At 39.3% G+C, this 16962-nt stretch overlaps 1 protein-coding gene across 4 annotated transcripts in view; it reads left to right on the top strand.

The window, feature by feature from the left end:
• Positions 1–16962, top strand: part of LOC134678491 (probable ubiquitin carboxyl-terminal hydrolase FAF-X) — a 28092-nt gene that overhangs the window by 684 nt on the left and 10446 nt on the right. For 3 of the 4 annotated variants that reach the window (XM_063537063.1, XM_063537064.1, XM_063537059.1), the window contains 35 exons: positions 129–201; positions 3082–3211; positions 3293–3512; positions 3637–3792; positions 4726–4927; positions 5100–5258; positions 5596–5749; positions 6479–6630; positions 6745–7002; positions 7079–7177; positions 7300–7442; positions 7633–7853; positions 7951–8081; positions 8274–8470; positions 8555–8657; positions 8876–9044; positions 9194–9440; positions 9586–9841; positions 9997–10128; positions 10552–10799; positions 11064–11177; positions 11459–11567; positions 11929–12082; positions 12293–12423; positions 12579–12800; positions 12881–13042; positions 13310–13526; positions 13773–13940; positions 14312–14379; positions 14466–14578; positions 14837–15010; positions 15423–15564; positions 15653–15806; positions 15886–16033; positions 16113–16233. In XM_063537063.1, coding sequence (XP_063393133.1) covers positions 160–201; positions 3082–3211; positions 3293–3512; positions 3637–3792; positions 4726–4927; positions 5100–5258; positions 5596–5749; positions 6479–6630; positions 6745–7002; positions 7079–7177; positions 7300–7442; positions 7633–7853; positions 7951–8081; positions 8274–8470; positions 8555–8657; positions 8876–9044; positions 9194–9440; positions 9586–9841; positions 9997–10128; positions 10552–10799; positions 11064–11177; positions 11459–11567; positions 11929–12082; positions 12293–12423; positions 12579–12800; positions 12881–13042; positions 13310–13526; positions 13773–13940; positions 14312–14379; positions 14466–14578; positions 14837–15010; positions 15423–15564; positions 15653–15806; positions 15886–16033; positions 16113–16233 — 5616 coding nt within the window. In that variant the 5' untranslated portion in view covers positions 129–159. Of the gene's footprint in view, positions 1–126; positions 202–3081; positions 3212–3292; positions 3513–3636; positions 3793–4725; positions 4928–5099; positions 5259–5595; positions 5750–6478; positions 6631–6744; positions 7003–7078; positions 7178–7299; positions 7443–7632; positions 7854–7950; positions 8082–8273; positions 8471–8554; positions 8658–8875; positions 9045–9193; positions 9441–9585; positions 9842–9996; positions 10129–10551; positions 10800–11063; positions 11178–11458; positions 11568–11928; positions 12083–12292; positions 12424–12578; positions 12801–12880; positions 13043–13309; positions 13527–13772; positions 13941–14311; positions 14380–14465; positions 14579–14836; positions 15011–15422; positions 15565–15652; positions 15807–15885; positions 16034–16112; positions 16234–16962 lie in introns of all 4 variants that reach the window. The other variant, XM_063537060.1, reaches the window with a different exon arrangement.

Raw genomic sequence — 16962 nt, 5'->3', positions numbered from 1 at the left:
TTTTTAGTATTACTCTATAAATAATTAAGTGTATTGTTTTTTTTGTTTAATGAAAAACTGATGAATACCTACTACATGCTAATGTTATTGAAATAATTAGTAGCAATATCATTGTTTTGCTGTTACAGAAGAGGAAATGAATAAAAACATTGTAAAATAATGACAATATCAATGAAAGAACAGGATCAGATGCCCGGGGAGGTAAGAATAATGTTTTTGTATTAGTTAGTCCTAGAATATAAAATTAACATTAGGAATTTGTCAAATATAAGGAAAACAGCTGATCGTAGTACTGTCTTAACAGCCTATCATGGTTTTGTTGCATCCACTTTACGATATGGGATAATATTTTGGGGCAACTCAACATACAAGAATGTATTATTCCTAGCCCAAAAGAGATGTATTAGATCAATATGCGGATTAAAACGAGTGGAAAGCCACCAGACCCTTTTTAAAACACTAAACATTTTAACGTTGCCATCTCTCTATATATATGAGTGCTGCGTATTTGTTAACTCAAATCCTGGTCTTTTCCAAAGTAGAGAGCCCCCACAAGGTTTCAATTTACGTCCTAGGAACCCTGGTGTTCACCTAGAAGCTTGCCAAACTAGCCTTATGCGCAACAACATTGTAACAATGGGCCCAAAGCTGTACAATAAGCTACCATCGGACTTCAAAAGTACTAGTCCAAAGAAATTTAAAAGTTTATTGCGAAAATTTCTTTTGGAAAAATGTTATTATAATGTTCAAGACTTTTTGTGTGATAGCAGTATGTAATGAGATAGTGACCTTTAAATTATTTCCTAATTATTCCTAATTTTAATTTGACTTCTAAACTGAGAACATTGTAAGGTTTTATTACTAGTTGTAGGTTGGTATATTATGTTAAGGTCAGTTGGCATTTATAATTTTAAACTTATTTTTTCCCAGTTTGTAACTTATATTTTAACTGTAAATAATTGTATTACTTAGTTATATTTTAAATATCGTAAGCCGTAAGGTACATCATAGCTGCTGCATTGAAAAAACACCCTATCACCTGTACTAATGTATTTACACCTATGATGACGAAATAAATTATTGATTGATTGATTGATTGATTGATAAGTACTTTATACTTGTTTTGGTATGGTATTTATAACAAGAGAGTAATTATAAAGTTTTAAAGTACATTGGTAAATAACTGTGGCCATAAAAAGAATATAAAAGCTTGTTAATATGGGTTGTTTTTATTGGCTAAGCACATTTTTACTTCAAGATACTAATGCAATTTTGCAATGCAATTTTTTTTTCTTATTTCAATTATACTATATAATGATTTAAAGGTTTCAACTAACAACAACCTATTTTTTTTTCAATCATTATTAGTATGTACATAATTTTACCTGAAATAAATCTGCATATTGTAAATGCGAAAGTGTGTCTGTCTGTTATCTCATAGAACCAGTTACCTCATAGAACCAATTTAGTTGAAATTTGGAATAAAGAAAGGTTGTGTACCAGGAAAGGGTATAGGATAGTTTCATCCCACAAATCATCCCATACGGGGGTGAAATGTGGAAGCTGAAATGTGTGTTGAAAGTTTATATAAATGGGAAGTCAATAAAAAGCAGATTGGACATAAAATAAACTCCCAAATTACTAATCCTTATGTTTCATCTGTTAAACTGATTTAGATAAAATATAATATTAATAATTGTAATTGTATGCAGATAGTATGAGCCATGATGAAGGACATATAATAGCTATTATCTATCAACTTCATCATCCAATGTTGACAAAGAAGTTAGTTTAATTTAAGAGAAGTTAAATCATTATAATCTAATGAAAGCATCAAAACCTCAAAAATCTAAACTTAAGTCATTGCCTCTCTATCATACCTGCACATTCAAGCGATAAAGAGGAAGATAACGAAATTTCAATTTTCGCTTTTCGCTATAGGCCTCTGTAAACAAACCGCCTTGATGCATCAACATCAATGTCAAAGTGAAAACTGTTTAAGGCATAGTATGTATTAGTACAGAGAGTACTAATTAACAATTTATGCTAGTATGCTCTTTGGCGGCAGACCATTGCAGTTACACCCCCTAATTTAAAATATTAATAAAGTCAGATTTCTAGACTATTCATATTGCAAAGTCTTGTAAATGATTTAAAACACACACAAGTATAACCTGTGTATTGTGCATTTTATGAACAAAGAACCTTAAGAAATTTAAGCGAAACAGATAAAATAGGTATAATTTTTCCATCTGGATTCCTAACTTCACAATCATTATTACCAAAATATATTATGTAAAACCATAGACTAGGAATCCTCTAGACCGAGTTTAGAGCAATTATTTCATGCAACCGATAATGCCAAAAATGCGGGGGTGCGCGGGACGAGGCAGGGCTCGGAACCGGTATTTTTAAAAAACCCCGAAATTTACCAATAATTTGAATTATTTTATGCTCTTTACGTAAGACTGAATCATGTATTTATGTAACGACTTTGTGTTATAGGATTGTCTAATTAAAAATGAAATAATAAACCAAAGAACGAAAAAGAACTTAATAATACCGGTATTTTTCTATGAAGCAAATACCGGTTTCCGAACCCTGGGACGAGGTGAGCGAAGTCCCGTCCCGTGATTGGTCCGTTCAAAGACACGGACGTCACACAAAGACACTTTCGACTCGAACATGGAGTAGAATTACCGTATGCGTGGCAGAGGGGGTAGCGCGACTATGCTCAGTCTGGAGGATTCCTAGTCTTATGTGTAAAACCGATGCAATCATAAAATTCAAACTAAGTTTAGCCTTATTAAAATTTTGTCTTATGGTCTTCTCTAAAGACAAGAGCAGGTGTCTAGGTTAATTAATTACTTACATATAAAACCATTGGCAACTCCCTAATCAGTTTAGTAAAAACTGGACAGTCACCGTATATAAGAGTACTTATTACAATTGTGGCGGAGATCACTTACATCAGGCGATCCATACGCTGTTAGTAATTTTGAGTTCATAGAAGTCAGCAAACATTTAATTTTATGGTCATTGTGGTCAAAAACCGATTTTCATAGCGCTTAATTTTTACAGATTACTTTCCCTGAGGCCAAATTAAAAGCACTTGAGGAAAAAATATCACATCCCAGATGGGTAGTACCAGTGTTACCAGAGCAGGAATTGGAGGTGCTTCTTATTGCTGCAACCGAATTGGCGGCGAGGGGTAATTTAAATATTATGTTTACGTGAATGCAATTGTATTATCTTTGACTTCTGACTAACCAATACAATGACTTATGAACAGGTGAAGATGAGAACAACGTGGCTTGTCAACGGTTCTACAATGATGCACTCACAGTCTCGTTTACAAAGATCCTGACTGACGATGCTGTGTCCTCCTGGAAAAACAACATCCAGCAATGTGTGCGATCCAATTGCGAGAAGTTGGTCAAACTGTGTGCGATGAAACTAAATGATCCTAGATTCCTGCATTTATTGTCTATGGCCTTTAATCCCAACAACAAGTAAGTAAAGGTCTATGGGATTTACACTTTCATTATGATCTGAAAGGCGGAGCAGCAATTGTTTCTTTCAGTGCAACCATACGGCTAAACATGGAATATTTTGACACTCTTGTCCTGGTTACAGATTTCACACTTTTAATGCATCGCGTACCTGTGAGGGATTGTCAGCAATCACCAACTTACCCACTGCTGGTCAAGGATCCACACAGGAGCCGGAAGTATTTAGTAGATCGCAAGACCATAGAACTCCCAGAGGGTGGCTGGTTCATCTTATCAATGTGTAAGCGTTACTTTTAACCCCTAAATCCTCTCGGTACTCTCTTACTAAATAGGGAAGATGACATGTAGCACGTAGAGCATCAGAGTTTCACTGTCATTTCTAACTTTGCTTTAATGCAATAATAGGTCCCATATAGGCATTTAACCCTTAAGATAGCATTCGGCAAGACGCTGCCGCAGCCCGGCAGCCGCGACCGACCACCGCCGGCGAACGTGACAGCTGAGCGGTGCCGCCGTAAGCATTCGGTTAGGCGCGACCGGGCGGCGACTGCCGGTTGCCCCGTGTGCAGTAGTCATACAGGAGTCAGTGCTAGCAGTTGTGCAATTCGGTTGCGTATTATTAAAATAACGATGTCTGACAATTTAAATATACGAAAGCGAAAACTTGTGGAGCAACTGCTTCAGGACGAAGAAGATGACGAGATATTGATGATTTTAATTTCATCAAAGAGGAGTAGAATCGATTTATTGTATACCTCCAGAGCTGATGAAAGCAGTTATCAAATAAGCTCCACTAAATACTCGTCGTTTTCTTCGCAAGCCGCCATTTTTGCGACCGTCACGAGTTGGGCAGCGCTGCCATAGCGCTACGGGACGGGAGATGCTCGGCGGCGCGGCCGAGGTCGCGCGCAGGCCACGCCCCCCGGCCGCGACGCTCTGCCGCCTGCATCGGACGGTGTGTCATACAAATCCCTATAAAGCAGTGCAGCGACTGCCGGGCGGCGGCTGCCGGGCAGCCGCTGCCGGGTCGCGGCAGTCTCTTGCCGACGCTTACCTTTAAAACGAACCTGACTGACTGATTGCTTTAAAAAAACTTGTCATCTAGGTTATTGCTACTCCTATGAAAGATGTCCTAAGTCTTTTTCCGGTGTATTTTATTTAGTCTCCATAGTTTAGTTAAACACACCTGAGGGATTTCTCAATTTGTTTTTAGATTTGGTCACGCTGGCGGTTTTGTAAAACTGCGGGAACGATTTGAAGAAATAATGGGTTTTCAAAAATTGGAAATCACAGCATCTGTTAACTCAGAAGAAAAAGTTTCGACAGAGACTACTGAAAAAGATAATGAAGAGAAGACAAGCAATGAAACTAACCACAGTGTTCCTAATTGTCTTATGATCGCAGAAAATAGTGAGGTGAGAAATACGACTATTATAATATACTAGTATTCTTAAGTAAACTTCTGTTTTACAGCCTGCCTAACCTGCCAGTATCATGCAGTTTTAAAACACTGCATGATATTAATGTGTAGGTATATGTGGCTTTTAAGCCCTTACCCCTTTAATACTACGTTGGTTTATTTTGCAGATCTCTTCCGGCGTGAGGAGCGAGCAGCCCTCGTCGCTGGAACAATCCACCAGCGGCGAGACTCGCGTCGCTGCCGTGTGGCAACTGCTGCGCCCTCTCGGTCTTTGTCACGACCTCTTAACTCCACACACAGTCACCACATATCTCTTGCCCGTTCTGGTTTGTATACTATCTTATCGAGTTGTGTATCTTTCTTAACCGCCCATCGCACTCCATGACATGGCCACGAATTCCCAAGTTTCATAAGCGTCGACTATTAACGTCCTCGAACGAACTGTGTAACAAATAATTGTAATTTTCCCTCTTAGCTATATCATATCATAAGCATTGATTTTTAATATATGTACATAATTTGATCAAATAAAACTAATACATTAGACACATGACATTATTACTTTTTGCTCACTGAGCGCGGCGATCGGGACACATCCTTACGTTCGGTTCTTGATGTTAACTGAGTGTATAAAGATTTATTTGACAAATCGTCAACTTTTAGGAATGTATCCCTACTCTACTGGACAGCCTTACAGATGAAGAGCTGAAGAAAGAAGCGCGGGGAAGCGAGAATAAGACTGACACGGTATCCTGTTTAATAAGAGCTTGCAAATGCGTCTCAATAAAGACCCCACATCACCACAGTTTGCTTAAATGTAAGTTTACATCTTAAAAATATATTTACTGCAATATAAATATACTAATATCCAGTTTTGGTTTAGGTATTAATATATTCGCACCAATAAAAGTCTGCAGCGGATTTGATAGCCCACGCAGCGTAAGTGTTATTTATACGCCATAATTTCATAGAAGTTTGACTTTTAAAATGACACTTGCACTAAGTGGGCTATCAAAATCGCTGCAGACTTTTTACGGTTTGACTATAGCCACATTTTGTTTCATGACTGGAGGTGATAATTATCGTAAATAAACTTGTTAATCAACAGTTTTTGCGTAGATGCTATTTTTTATGAAAATAATTCGTTTTTCCCACATGCAAAAGGATTCACTGTCAAAAATGATGTAACATAATTGAAATGACCATATTCTCACCAATACCGTTTAGGTCCCCAGCAAGAGATTAGAAGCAAGTGAGATGCGAACCCTGTAGCTGCTTAGGGGCGCCGTTATATCCATCCGCCCCTGAGTTGCTACATCGTTCTCATCCGACTTACATCCACAATGCTGCGAGATCTGAAGACACCGACTGACGAAAACACTGCTTCATGTTTTAGGTTGAAGCTTACATATATGTATATGGTTTCCGACAACAATTTTAACTTTCATCTACTATTTTAATTATGAAACTGTGATTGTGAAGTCAAATTTCTCGTAATGATCAATGGTTAACTTTCAGGGATTAAAATATAAAAATTTGGTTTCAGCTTTGGAAATGTTTCGCCTGAAAATGATACTTCGTTTGCTACAAATGTCGTCATTCAATGGTAAAATGTCGGCCCTCAATGAAATCAATCAATTAATCAGTACCATGTCCCAGCAACCAAAGCCGGAGTGGTTGACGCCTGCGGTGATTACGGTGAGTTGTTTGTTATGGCATAGTTATGTGATCAGTCACCAAATTCTGTTGAAATTAACAATTTTCTATACTGTTTAGTAGCTGATGTTAGATAACCATAACATTTCGTTTTAGACCTGGATACGAGAAAACAAGGTAGTTGATATAGTATTGCGGGACTCCCTCCACCAGCCGCAGTACGTGGACCGACTGGAGAAGATGCTTAGGTTTATGATAAAAGAGAACTCCTTGACCAGGGAGGACTTAGATGCCATATGGAAAGCGCAGCACGGAAAACATGAAGCTATTGTAAAAAATTTACACGACTTACTCGCAAAACTTGCTTGGGATTTCACACCGGATCAACTTGATCATCTTTTTGACTGTTTTAAGGTACTTTAAAAAACAATTTTTTTAATGTTTATTTTAATTTACATTTATTTTTTATTAATTTTACTTTCCTATTCAGGCGAGTTGGGCGACGTCTAGTAAGAAGCAAAGTGACAAATTATTGGAAGTAATTCGACGACTAGCTGAGGACGATAAAGATGGTGTTATGGCAAACAAGGTATATACGTCATCATTCATAGCTGATTGCGTATAACATTCTTACACAAGTGAAACGACGCTGGTCCTCGGAACACGTAACATTTCGTATACTTCCTACTTAACTTATTATTCAATTTTTAGGTGCTGGTATTATTTTGGAATTTGGCACATTCTGACGAAGTATGCACTGAAATAATGGATGTGGCCTTGGCAAATCTAATAAAAATCCTGGATTATAGTTGTAGTCAAGACCGTGACGCTCAGAAAACGCTTTGGTTAGACAAGTAAGTATTACTTCATTATTTTAGTATTATATTTGTGTAGTTGAAAGTATTAATTAACTGCTGTTAACAAACAAATTGTACTGTCAGCCTTAATGCAAGATCAATCTGTGGCTACGAGTGATTATTCTTTAAATTAAATACTTAATATGATGAAGTTATACACAGTTTATAAGTGCTAATTGTTTGGTAGATGTGTGGAGGAATTGAAAAGTAACGAAAGATGGGTACTGCCGGCTCTGAAGATGATGCGCGAGATCTGCTGCCTGTACGAGGCGGGCGCGGGCAGCGGCGTGCGACCGCACGTGACGCGGCAGGAGCTCATCGACCGCCTGCAGACGCAGCACTCGCTCGTCATCCTCGTCACCGACTCGCTCACCAACTACATGGACGGAGTGCGGGCTAAGCTTGCCGGTACCTATACGACACTAAACTATACATATACAACCACTGACTCTCTATTACCTACTTACTGCTATGTACTAGGTAACTTTACTAATATTATTTTCAGGAGAAGGGGAAATTGACTGGGATAACTGGTTGCCCGATGGCAGATATGCCCATGCGGCGCAAGTTCAGGAAAGGCTCAGTTTTCTGCGGTTCCTGCTCAAAGACGGACAGTTGTGGCTTTGCGCGGAACAGGTATAGAATCCCCACAAATATATTATTGGTACAGTTTTTTTTCCCTTATACATACTCGTACATGGCTGCTTTCGGTCTCAGTGAAATTGTCTGACAATTTAAATTTTTAGTATTCGAAAATAAAAATGATGAGGAGTGGAATTAATGAAAAGTGAAATTAGCTTGGTGGAATTAATTCGAGTGTTGTTGCAGGCGAAGCAAATATGGTCGTGCCTGGCGGAGCGGCCGGCGCACCTGGGGGACCGCGAAGCCTGCTTTCGTTGGTTCAGCAAGCTGATGGGCGAGGAACCCGATCTAGATCCTAATATAAATTTACATTTTTTTCGTCGGAATATCATGACTTTATCTCCAAATTTATTAACACATGCTGGCATCAAGTGTTTCGAAAGGTAATATAGCGATATTTTTGATAATTATTTATTATATAAATAAATAATGTAAATTATATATAATTTGTTTCTTTGTTGCTATAGATTCTTCAAAGCAGTAAATTCAAAAGAAGGAAAGCTTCGCGTGAAACGACGGAGCTTCCTGCTTAACGATGCTGATCTCATAGGGTTAGATTATTTGTGGAGGGTAAGTAAAATTCATAGTTCAAATATATTCACCAGTGCAAATACAACGCAAATTACCATTGTTTCCCAATGAATGATTTCAAGGAATAGATAACGCTTTGTTCTTCATAAACACTACAACTATGACCATTAGATGGCTGTAATACAGGTCATGCAGGTTCTGAATGAATCACAAAGTATCTGTGTAACCTTAGTTTGAGTTGGAGGTATTTGTTGCAGGTGATAACGGAGTGCGACGACGAGATCTCCGCGCGCGGGATCGAGCTGCTGCGCGAGGTGTGCACGTGCGTGAGCGGCGCGGTGGCGCCCGCCACGCACCACGAGGCCTTCCTCACGCAGTGCTGCGCGCGCACGCAGCTCCTACAGACGGATATCAACCTCAACGAAGGTATGTCACTATGTCACTGCACTAAGGACCTACCGCGAACACCGCACATCGCAAGCGGGCGCCTCTCTGTCACTCTAATTACGCCTTAATGGGAGTAAAAGAGAAAGACATTTCGAATTCCGTTTTAAATTCAACCGTTTTTTTTTCAGATGCGACTGAAAGTTGTACTAGAATGTGTAGAGTCATTCGTGCCATACAGGAATATATAAATGAATGTGATAGAAGGTTTTCAGCGGAGAGGCAAATATTACCGATGTACAGATCTGGTAGGGGCCGACAATGCACCATTATAGTCAGATTTAATTTTCAAACTGGCCAAAGACAACTCGATGATATCGAGCTATTTTCACACTTTAACGAGGCTTTATACTCGTTGCGAGCGGCAATCCAAAGAAGGTCAGTTTTATTTAACATAGCTTCGTAGTTTTGATATAAGTTAATTAAAACAAATATTGCAGAATTTATTTACTTGTAAATGCCTGATATAAATAAAGGTAGTATCTCAATCATCTTCTATCTTGTGTTAATGTCTGTTTTTCAGGTTAAAATGTGCTTCAGACACTAATACGAAATTAGAATTGTTTGTAAATAAGGTAGAACTATATTTAAATGGCGAACTCTTAGATTCGTCCCACGATCGTAAAATTCTTTCTCAAATTCCCGTCCGGGACAAAACTGTGATCGTCGCCAAAGTGTATGACGGGCACCTGCCCACGTGCGGCAGCGACTCGAGCAGCGACTCCAGCACGTCCTCGCCGCCCGCGCCGCCCACGCCCGAGCACGCCTTGCCCGGAGTGGTGAGACTTTACGTGTTTTCTTTTCCTATTCTTAGAATTGGTGCCGTCATCACTTGTTGTTTAAGACAGCGCTAAAAACCAATTTTAATAATGTCGTTTTGTTTATTTGATTATTTAGTCAGCGGGTATATATATATTGATGAGTGTGTTTTCAGCTTTTCGCGCAAGGTACTTGGTATATACCATTCATATTGGAACTGGAACATGTTGGCGTTTTGAAAAAACATCCCCAATTAATGGAAGCTGCTCATCTACTCTCCCAAATTTGTCCGGCACACAAACTTACGGTGAATAAACTAATTCATAAATACGATTTAGATGAGTATTGAGAAAAATATCTTATATTATTTGTGTGTGTTTACTGATACAGAAACCCGTTTCTTGGAAAACGAAAGATTTACAGACTGCGTAAATTACACTCGGCACTCTTAACTACTGACGAATCCGAAACAACGTAGCGATTTATAGAATCTAAACAAAACAAGTCTGCAATAATTTTGGATAGCACACACAGTGCAAGTGTTATATATACGACATAATTTCATAGAGGTTTGACGTTTCAAATGACACTTGCACTGCGTGTGGTATCAAAATCATTGCAGACTTATATTGGTCAAATCTAGTATTATAACACTCGAGTTATCGGGTTGGCATACTACAAACAAATTGATGGAACTTTTGTAGTAAAGCAATTTCCTTACTCATTTCAGGTGGATAAACTGACGGAGGCTTTACTCAGTCGCGAGGATGCCAAGTTAAGGGACATGCTATACGGGCCTGCGCCGCCCACAGTCGCGTACAACGTCGAGGTGCTGTACAGCATGGTGATGCCGTCCTCGGACACCAGGCTAGACCGCAGTCGGAGTTTCCAACTGGCCTGTGTTAAAAAGGCACCTTTATTAATTCAGTGTTTGTCCGACAAAGACTTTCTACAAGGAGCTTCGTCTCACACAAGAAGGTACTAATATTGTACTCAGTTTGGTTAGTGAATTAATAAAAATTGTTAATTTTAATAATAATTTATAATTTGTATTTAGCTTAGATCCTCACGTCACAGGCTAAGCCTAGTGTGGGGATCACTGTACAGCCCCTTTGTAACATCAAGATATGAAATAAATATATTTTGATTCTTTTAAATTTATTATAGTCCAAATCCTTGTGTTTCAGTTGTTTATGTTTAACTATATAATGTTTAACTTTTATTGAAAATGCTTGTTTTCAGGGTGGGCTATCTATCTTTAGTCAGATTGGCTAAACTAGTCTTATACACACTGGGCCACCTCTTCGAAATATTGGCTCCGGATGGCTCAGATACATCAGTTGACAAAGACTTTAGGTAACATATACACCAATTTTATTCTATAAATATTTTTAATTACTTTTCCTTTGCGTCGTCCGACAAAATCGAAATTCGTCCAGGAATTGCCCTGTCCCGGCCTCTGAAATAATGTACTATTTTTGGTATTTTCATTGGTCGCAAAACTACAATGTAATGCTTGAGCGTGCTGTAGATGAACTCTAGTAAGTGACTCATTCCTACTGCAGATTTTTCAGACATTTTTATTATAAATTTTCATTACTGCTGCTATGCAATTGTCTTACAATTGTTTATTTCAGAATGGACGTAACGATTTTACGCGAAGCGCTCCAAACAGTGCCCAGTCACAACTGCGAATTGATAGTGAAAGCGATTGCCGAGAAACTGGCCAACACTCTGGGCGAGCAGGTATTCCTTGCTTACTTTACAATTTACATCATACTCTGGAAATAAAGACATGATTATTCCTCAAACATGCGTAGAAATATTGTGTGTCCGTCATGTCTTTAGACTGCGATTAGTTGTGCATGGAATTATTTTTACACATTACGGATTTTTGGTTTTTCAACTATTAAGGTGCGCATTACACGGTACTAACTAATGCGCGCTTGGATTCAGCGTTACATTATTATTAGTTTTTATTTTGTATTTCTGCGCATTTTTGCTCTGCGAGTGAAGGGTCTACCAACCTTAACAACTAGTTGGCCTGCAACTCCTAATTTCCCGACCTCCACTTACGTGTTTACATTATTTATGATTGTGTGTGTAGGTGGTGAATAGTACAGAGGACAGCGACGTGGTGTCTTCGTTGGTGTGGTGGTGCGTACCCACGACGGCCACAGTGCGCGCTCTCTACGGGCTGGCGTTCTCCGTCGCGCAGCCCGCCGACGCCAACAGCGCTGTTCATCCCGACGACGTCACATGTAACATTCATACTTTACTATCATAATGAATATTAACACATTCACTGCTAAGAACACGTAGATGTGTTCATTTTGTACCGGCGCCCTTCCTAAGTTTACCTACACAACAAAATAAATAACGTATTTGAAGCGGCTATTCTTTTATATTAAACACTATTTTGTTAATGTTTGTTGTTGAATAATCATCCACATATAGCGTTTTGTCTCCAGTGGTACGAGAATGTATGGAGGTAGTCACAATATGCCTGGCTCTTGGCGGAGGAAGGCTGGAAGCTTTGTTGAACGAGTCATGGTGGCAAGACACGGCGTTGTACTTGATGATCGACTGTCCTAATCCTCAGGTCAGTAGTTATTAGCTCAGTCAGTATTTTAAGCCTAATCCGTTATTAAGTGCTATTCGTTTTCGCACCAGCAGCAGCACGTTGGTTTTTTTTGTGGTATGCATTATACCATTTGCCAACAGTCATATGTATATATCACAGTATGTATGTTTCAGGTGCGCGTGTCGTGCGCGGAGCAATTGTTATCAATGTGCGCGTGGGGCGGGGGCGGCGGCGCGCGCGCCGCGCTCGAGGCGCTGGGCGGCGTGGTGGGCGAGCCGGGCGGCTCGCGGCTGCAGCGCCACGCGCGCCACGCCCAGCAGTTCCTGCAGCTGCTGTGCAGGCTCGTCTCGCTCGCCGGACCCACTTCCAGGACGCTCGAAGACCTCGCTATTGAAGTATTCATCATTACTTTATCTATTAAACCGCATGTCACTATTACATAGTATTCTTACATAACATGACATAACATTCTCAGGTGGCGTGGTTGAGATCAGTGCGAGCGAATCCAGAAATACTCGATGATACGCTGCTGGAGGGACACCTTAATTTAACCAAAGAATTATTTACACACGTTCCGGCACAAGTCAAGTACCAATATGGAGCGCATCCTGAACACAAGGATAGAGGTCTAATTAGGGTAAGTGCAATATGCCAATTTTTTTTCGCGACATGTGGACTGGCCCCGCAGCAAACGTTATAAGACCTATCTAATAATCTCGCACGATATGGCTAAGGGTTGAAAAATAAAACACACACATACACATTAACCGAAAAACAAAACATGTTAATCGGTACAGGGTGTTTTACAGTTACGATCTCATGAGACAATTTTTTTTACGTGGTTTGTTTTTTTCATAATTTCAAATTTCGATACATGTTGTCACTCCTCTTATTGACGTAACAGGAAGTGACAACAGAATTCCTGTGGCCGTACTCATGGGCGTGGTGCCGCATGGGGGAGGGCGACAGCTCGGGCGGGGACTCGGGCGAGCCGGCGCCGCCGCTGTGCCGCTCGCCCGGCGCCGCCGCCGCCGCCACCGAGCTGCTGCTCGCGCTCGTGCACGGCTGCGTGCCCAACATGGCTGAGCTCGCGCATCTACTCGAACTCATGTTTTATAGTGGTAACTATCCTAACCTAACCTTAAACTACACTTTACATATCTAACGCGTCCGGCTTCCGTCAGCCGCAGCTATCCGACACGAATAACATGTTGCGGACCACCACATCATTTTGTCAGTCTGCCCTTGCAAATACAGTCTAGTCTCCGTGTCATTATAGCTTTTGCCTCGCATACATTGTGTAAAAATTCAATTTAAAAACTACAATATAGCGTTAGCTCCTTAATATAAGAAGGATTGTGTTGCAGAGAAGAACGTGCCGCTGGTGGAGTGGGAGTACATGCCTTGCGTGGGTCCGCGGCCGGCGGCGGGGCTGGCGGGGCTCAAGAACGCCGGCGCCACCTGCTACATGAACTCGGTGCTGCAGCAGCTCTACTGCGTACGGGACGTGCGCGACGCAATCCTCACCGTCCAAGGTCAGCACCTATACAAAATAACACTAGACAAGAATTCCAGGCGCCATATTTACTTAGTAAGCTCATAAGTTATGTCACAAAGCTTATAACTGATAAAATGTAATACAAAACTTTAAATAATGAAAATAGCCATGATTTGAAAGCTTGTTTTATACGCGGCTGGATTCTGAAAAATTATACATTAAAAAGGGAAGTATAATCAGTGTCACATTAATAAAATAGGTACAATTGTTTCGGTGATATAATAAAAGCGCTGTTTAAAAAAAATCTTATTACTTTTGTTATCTTATTAATTATAATTATACCACATTCGCACACCACCCGCCAAGCGATATAAGTGCTATTTTACTAAAGAAACATTTTGATTTCAGGAGCGGCAACTGATCCTAACGAAGATTTCTCTGGGGAGAACCAACACTCTATGGTAGAGAAAGTGGAGGTATGCAAAGTTGTATTAACTTTACAAACATGAAAGCCAAGACCGTGTGTAGGAGTTTGTTGATAATACATGTTACCTCCTTTCAGACTACTGGCGATTACAACATCACAATCTTGAAACAAGTCCAAGCCATATTCGCACATTTGCATTTCAGTAAACTGCAATATTATGTGCCAAGAGGGTTGTGGGCTCATTTTAGGTAAGCATTTATAAGTTACACACCTCTAAACCCTAAATTATCTAATGCTAAGAGACCTGAGACCTTAATTATAGTTAAGTCGGTTGGGGTAAGATAATTCATTTATTTAGACTAGTGTAAGAGGAAACACTGTACCATACATATTCCACAAAAGTGATGCTTTTACTATCCTAACTTTTTATCACTTCTGAAAAGAGTGAACTATCTTTTAATTCCTAAATCAGATTGAAATCAATAGATATACAATTACTTTTTTAGACTTCAAGGGGAGCCAGTAAATCTCCGAGAACAACAAGATGCTGTAGAGTTTTTCATGTCCCTTGTGGAATCATTAGATGAAGCTTTGAAATCATTGGGACAAGAACAACTAATGGCCAAAACATTAGGAGGTACTTACTCAGATCAAAAAATCTGTAAAGGATGCCCACACAGGTACGTATTTACTACTTAAGCCACGTACTCAGCTCAGATGATGAATGCGGATGATACGTATACTAAAATTAATATAGAAATTTACGCCTGGAAGCCCGATTCTGATTTTAGTGTTTTGTTCTGAAATTTTTGAACCAGAAAAATGACTATTTTCAACTGACAGATAAAATCCGTGACAGTTTTGAAAGAAAAAACTTAAATCAAGTCAGGATCTTGCAGTACTGAAAAAAAAACTGCACGCTGCTCGGCCCGTGATCCATTGTCACTAATAAATCCGCAACACTCACGAACAAAAAAAACCCTCTTGTTTCCCTGGCACATGTTCGAAAATTATTTGGATTTGAAATCGGAAATTTTTATCACCGAACACCCTGTATCAAACGAATATCCATATAACGTAACATGTTTACAGGTACTGCAAAGAAGAACCTTTCAGCGTAGTGTCTTTAGACATAAGAAATATGTCACGGCTTCAGGAATCTCTTGAAGCATATGTGCGAGGCGAACTTTTAGAAGGCGCTGATGCTTACCACTGTGATAAGTGTAATAAGAAGGTATAGATTTTCTTTTGATTTTGTAATTGTAATACATAAAAACAAATTATTTGTAATTGTTAATTTAATGTTTGTATTCTATTGACAGGTTGTAACCGTAAAAAGGTTATGTTTAAACAAATTACCCCCAGTTCTAGTCATACAACTTAAAAGATTCGAATACGACTTCGAAAAAGTTTGCGCGATCAAATTCAATGATTACTTTGAATTTCCGAGAGAGTTGGATGTTGAGCCGTATACAGGTAAGAGGTGTTCTGCTTGTATATTTATATTTTTTTATATTGTATACAACCTTATTAACATTATGGTATGCGCCGCCAGCTCGAGGTCTAGCACGCGCGGAGGGCGACGCCTCGCTCTGGGAAGGAGGCGAAGAACGGTCGCCCGAGACTCACTACCAGCTGAGCGGCATTGTAGTGCACTCGGGACAAGCTTCCGGGGGCCACTATTATTCATACGTGCTCTTGCGGTAAACAATTTTTTAAATAATATCTGTACTTATATTTAAGAATTGGACAATAATAGTAAATGTTGTTGTTTTATATCAGAGACAACGGCAGTGAAACAGGACGGTGGGTGAAACTAGACGACGGCGACGTGACCGAGTGCGCGATGCACGACGACGAGGAGATGAAGGCGCAGTGCTTCGGTGGCGAGTACACGGGCGAGGTGAGACTTTCCGATCCGTTACAAAATACGCATAGCACTTTACCTAATCTAACGCTGAACAAGTACTTTGCGAATTGTTTACCTTTTATCAAAATGGTTCATTTAAGCTGATTATGCTCGTGACTTGGCGATTTTTTAATATTCTCTAGCGAACTTCTGGCTTTTCTTAGCGTTTCAATAGGTTCTTGCTTACAGCAATAATGATACATTATTTTACTACAACCATGAATAATATTAAGTAACACTTAACAGGTTTCTAATTGGCAGTTTTAAATTATAACATTTATAATTATAACAATCAATTCATAAACATGAGTATTTGTGTTAAATTTGGAATGTCCAGAAATTACCCTATTTTGGTTAATACTGTTTTGTTTATCCTCAGCATTAGCATTGATTATTGCTTTATTAGCATGATTTTGACGTTATTGACAATTACTGTTTTTTTATTTATTTATAACGAAACATACTTCTTTTGTTATTTTTATTTTTGAATTTTCATTTGCTTGTCTTTTTTTACTATCTTGTTTTTTGTGTGATGTTATGCACTGCTGCCACTTTCCTTTGTCTAAGACTCTGGATTCAGAATTGGGGCGATATTTTAGGGAAATAAGATAATAAACATCTATATGAAAGAGATATAATTAACATGCGAATTTATGTGTTTGAATGGTAGTTGTACTCGGTAGTCATACGTGAAACTAAATACGTTAGTGTGAGAATGTGATA

The sequence above is a fragment of the Cydia fagiglandana genome, chromosome Z (assembly GCF_963556715.1).
Source record: "Cydia fagiglandana chromosome Z, ilCydFagi1.1, whole genome shotgun sequence".
NCBI lineage: Eukaryota > Metazoa > Arthropoda > Insecta > Lepidoptera > Tortricidae > Cydia > Cydia fagiglandana.
The sequence above is the reverse complement of the archived record's forward strand: the minus strand, read 5'-3'. Positions and strand labels throughout refer to the sequence as shown.